The 4,925-nt window shown below is 31.3% G+C and overlaps 1 protein-coding gene across 1 annotated transcript; it reads right to left on the bottom strand.

Annotated features, from left to right (window-relative positions):
• Window positions 1–388: 388 nt before the first annotated feature.
• Window positions 389–4,507, bottom strand: LOC142629492 (F-box protein PP2-B15-like). Its single transcript, XM_075803491.1, has 3 exons — window positions 4,134–4,507; window positions 1,366–1,484; window positions 389–966 (listed from the first exon to the last, which is right to left on the bottom strand). Exons 1-3 carry the CDS (start codon window positions 4,395–4,397, stop codon window positions 507–509), a joined length of 843 nt encoding a protein of 280 aa, XP_075659606.1. The 5' UTR covers window positions 4,398–4,507; the 3' UTR covers window positions 389–506.
• Window positions 4,508–4,925: the final 418 nt, after the last annotated feature.

The following is a 4,925-nucleotide window of genomic DNA, read 5'->3' as shown; positions in this document are numbered from 1 at the left end:
AGAGTTTGTATTCAACAAATTTAAGATAGAAGAGTTTGTGGAGTTTGAGCTGCATGTGGTCGTGTTAGTAAGTTCTACAAGAGGTAGCTTTAGATTTTCAGTAGAAAATTTATTGTAATCTTCTATTCTATCATAGTGAATTTGTATACCTTGAGGATAGTTAGGTTAAATCCTTCTTAAGTTTTTTACCTTGAAACTGTTGGTTTCATTGGTTAACCTAGGTCATTATATTTCTTGCCTTCTTTACTTTTCCGCACAAAGTAATATGATTGAATGTGTTTAACTTAAATCTGAATAATAAACCTAAGCACCAACTTGGTTAATTAATTAGATTAAACAATCTAGTTTACAGAGATCTAAATAAAACTAACAGTTGCCTTCATCGTAATTCAAGAAAAGAGCAGACTGTCTACTTCATAATTCAAGAAATTAACATATTTGGAGCCCAAGTTTTGCAATAAACAGTTCTAATTAATAAAGTTTACACAAAGAAGCACAAGCCTTGATTACTCTTTAGGTCTTAGTTCTATTCCCTCAACAATAAGACCACCTTTTAAATGCTCACCCTTCACTTCCTTTAAGCACATCTTCACCTCCTCATCACCTTCATCATTATAAAAATACCCCAACTCAATCTCTGTCCATCCATCTTTTCGTTCACCAGGACCTGCTTGTCTCTCTTGAAGCACCTTTGCTCTCATTGCTTTAATTCGGTTCACAGAAGGTATACTTTGCAAAGATTGTTTTTCAATTTTAGGGCGACTTAAGTACACTGTCCCTTGTGATTTGAAATTGCCAACTTCAAGTGACACCTCTGATGGTAAAGAGTCTAACCCATAAGCACGATCAGCAAAGTTCACAACGAGATAGGCACCATAACTTGTTCTTGGTGATAGCAATCGAGTGCTCAACAAGCCTTCAATTTGTAGCCAGGAAATGGTCCTAAGCTCAGCAACTTCAGCAAATCTGAAAGTTTGGCAAAGAAAATAAGCTGTTAATTATATTTTTCTAATAGAAAACACTAGGATCCGTCATGCAAATTTCGTATTGATTAATCATAAAGAATAAATTTTTTATTTACAAACGAATGCATGTGTTAAGTTGAACTATGTCTAAATAAAGCAAGACAGCAAACTAAGAACTATCGTGTATCATTTAATTTAATCGTATCCCAAGGATCATTGCTACTTGAATCCTAGACATGGAAAGGGTTATCATATTTGCTACTCCTTTCTGTAGTTCTAATAGGTTTTTATTTATTTTATAAATATTTTTTGGGGTTAATGCATGAATACACCTTCAAAGCATTAACCTTTAGCAATGCATTGTTAAATTCTTTTGTGACTACTAGGATTTAGTGCAAACCTTGATTGAGAAAGTGGTTTCCAGCACCAATAAAGAGGATGGCTTGCCCATTTGATTGAAAGCTCCCTTGCACCCAACATGTAACATTTCTTATTTGATGATATCTCTACTGAGAAGATCTGTGTCAATTAAAACGAAATAGTACCATGATAATTACTGCATGTACTGTCATGCAATGAGACTAAAAACCTTTTGTATGTTCCTGTAATAGGGGATAAAAAAAATAAAAAGGTGGGAACCAAAAAGCATTAAAAGAAGGGAAATGTTCATAAGCAAAGTTAAGATTTTTTTTTTTTTTTTTTGGATTTCACCTAAAAAAAAGAAAGAAGTTATTAAAAAAATTATCGAAAAAAATAAAAAATAAAACCAAAAATTGCCCAAAAATCTGAAAAAAAAGAAGAAGAAGTGTTGTTAACGGAACCTTCGGTGCCAGTTAACATAACTCTTAAAACAAAAATACAAAAAGAAAAAAGAGCATGCATGGTTCATATGGGAAGCACACAAAAGTTGACTTGAGGATAGACCACCCAATACGAATCATAAGGATAAGTTTAGGTGGAAGAGATTGGGCCACCCTTTCTATATTCTTCTTCTTCTTCTTCTTCTTCTTTTTTTTTTTTTTTTTTTTGGGTGCAAATTCTATATTCTTATCTCTAACAAGAAATTATGCTGATAAAAAGGAAACATGCTCTTTTATAGAGTAGGTGGACTGAAATTAGACCGCAGGGATAAGATAAAAGCATGGCAGATGAAATGATTGATTATACAGCAGGCAATTGCGCAGGCAATTGCGTAGACAAAATCAAATGATGATATTGGATTGGATCTGTTTCAATTTTCTCTTTCTTTTTTTCATCTTTTTAATGTGATAGATAAAATAAAATTGATAAATGATAAAGAATTCAGTTGTTATGTTTCTAAGTTATTTATTTATTTTTAATTAATGATTTTCACTCTATGATAATTAGTTGCTTTATATTACCAGACTAAGAGACCAATTAGTTTTCGTTGAATAGTTTTTTTTTTTTTGAACTTATAATTTTTGCTCCATGATAATTAGTTGCTTTATATTACAAGACTAAAAGACCAATTAGTTTTCGTTGAAAGCAAGATTAGATTCTAAATTTTTTATTCAATGATATAAAATTTTACTAGTTGAGCTGAGTCCACTGAAACGCTCGTGTTTAAGAATTTGTAAAGAAAAAAAGAAAGAAAAGAAATATATTTTACTAAATATACCCTTTATATTATATTTTAGTATGAAAAAAATAAAAACAATAATATGATTTCTTCTTAACTAATGAGGGGGAATGGAAGTGAAAAAGAATTTTACAAGGAAATGGACGTTTAATTCCATTCACTTCTATACCTTTCTTCAATCCCAAACCCCTTTGCATTATATTTGTTCTATTAAACAGTGCATTTAAATGCACTGTTAAGGGCACTTGTGCATCTACAAGCGATGGAACAAATATGAAGTTTGGTACAAAATTCATATTTGGTCCACCGCCTGTAGATGCTCAAGCAACCTTGATGAATTATACATAATGCATTTTCTCATTAATTTTTTGTTTTTGTTTTTCGTTTTTCTCACTAGTAAACAAAAGGCTGCATATGCATGCATAGGCCACGTTGAGAACAAGTTATATTTATTTTCCTTTTCTCTTCTTGCTAGCTTCTAGCGCATGAAAGCCTTCCAGGGCTTTTTCTTTGCTTTCATAAACAATGTATTAGTTATAAACTCCTTAAATTAGTTAATGTTTCATTCTAATCCACCTTGTTACTGACTAAAGGCAGCCAAGCAAAAGCGGTAGATAAGAATTTTTGTTTGAGAGGCTGAGCTATGGTACAAATTTTTTAATCAAGACAACGCCTCCCCCCCTCCCCCAAACCCACACAAATAAGTAGAAATTAGTATCTTTATGGCAATTTTTCATAGAATAAAATTGATTATTTCCTGATTCCATAGTAAGGTTCCTAAAATTTTCATTTTCAATGTAAACTGCTAAATTTCCTACCAAATGAGAGTAATAAATTTCAACAACTATGAAATAATCAAATATATGAATGATCTAAAACTATAACTGATATAAGAACATATTTATAATAAAAAAAAAGGTAAAATTTAGAAAAATAAAGTAGTTTCTCTCTAACTATTAGACCAATAAAATAATTCTATTTTTAAGAAAAGTCTAACTATATCAAATATTGGGGGGAACTCCAATTTTTGTAAACTAGCCAAGGGAAACTCCATATGCAACATAGTATAACTTTATATTTCTCCTTAGGTTGGTCAAACGTACTCTTTGGTTTAAAATTTCTATCCAGCCTTAATTAATTCTTGTCCTTTCGTAGACACCTGCTCCATATTTAATACAAGGGCAGCCATGAGGATTGCCTCTCAGTGTACATTCTAACAATCTATTTTTATTATTTACATTCTAATCATGTTAGCATTTTTTTCGTTACTTGGTTTTATGCATTTAACAAATGTTCCAATTTTTTTTACTTTATTACCATGAAAAGGAATTATACTAATAGGTAGTATTTGACATTCGTGCAATGAGAATCTCTTTTTCCCCAACAAATTTTTTCAATGGACTAGTAATTTACTTGATTAATCAAATTTACAAAGTTGCAGGATTTCGTTAAAGAAAAAGAGTTAATAGAAATGACAGATTATTGTGGCATAATTGTCCTAAAAAATCATTGTAAAAATAATAGACAATAGCGTGCACTAGATGTAGTAATAATTTATAATTAATTACCTTTCTGCCTCCATCAATTAGTTGTGGTTTACTTAACCTGGAAAGCAACTCTTTCTTGGATGAATAAGCCAACGGAGAGACTAATCTGGAGAGGATTTCTTCGAAGTTAGATGGCAGAAATTTCTCCCACACAGTGTCTGAATCAGCCATGTACCGGATTAGTGACGAGACAAAGGCGGATCGGCACACATCTTGAGGAGATGTTAAGGACATAATGTGTGCAAAACAATCTTCAGGCAAGAGATCCAAATTGATTTCTCTCATACTTATTGATGATCAAAAACTATGACACAATGAAACAAAATATGTTGCATATAAAACGAAGAACAATGGTATTATTGTGGCCTTATTTTTATGAGTATTGTATCTAATGCATTTCTAAGTCTCAAACTGGATCTATATATATATATAGTCTATATATACCAAATGGTCCAACAATATCGTTAATATGACGACATTTCTTTTGGGTCCATTTAGTATGACAACATGAAGGGAAAATATGAGGACATCCAATGACACTCAAAGAAGTGATAATTTTAGGGACTGATACGTTAGTATGATGTTACATCTTGAATTTTCTACCCCATGTTGCCAGTAATAGGTCACGTAGAAAAAAAAAGTACAAAAACAATTGCATACGTAATTCTGCAAGCGATTTAACCACCAAAATAATAATAATAATAATAATAATAATAATAATAATAATAAAACAAAACAAAACAAATAATTGCACACTCGTTGATGAAATACTACTTCCAAACTTGATGGTATTAGACCTACAATTTAATGGGA

The sequence above is a fragment of the Castanea sativa genome, chromosome 3, assembly GCF_040712315.1.
Source record: "Castanea sativa cultivar Marrone di Chiusa Pesio chromosome 3, ASM4071231v1".
Classification (NCBI taxonomy): Eukaryota; Viridiplantae; Streptophyta; class Magnoliopsida; order Fagales; family Fagaceae; genus Castanea; species Castanea sativa.
This window is presented reverse-complemented; position numbering and strand designations above follow the sequence as displayed.

Bases quoted from the DNA above. Each gene is read 5' to 3' on its own strand.
- LOC142629492 (XM_075803491.1), bottom strand. From the start codon at position 4,397: ATGAGAGAAATCAATTTGGATCTCTTGCCTGAAGATTGTTTTGCACAC. The intron at 1,485-4,133 runs GTAATTAATTAT...TAATTGACACAG, and splicing joins TAATTGATGGAGGCAGAAAG to ATCTTCTCAGTAGAGATATC. The intron at 967-1,365 runs GTTTGCACTAAA...CCAAACTTTCAG, and splicing joins AAACCACTTTCTCAATCAAG to ATTTGCTGAAGTTGCTGAGC.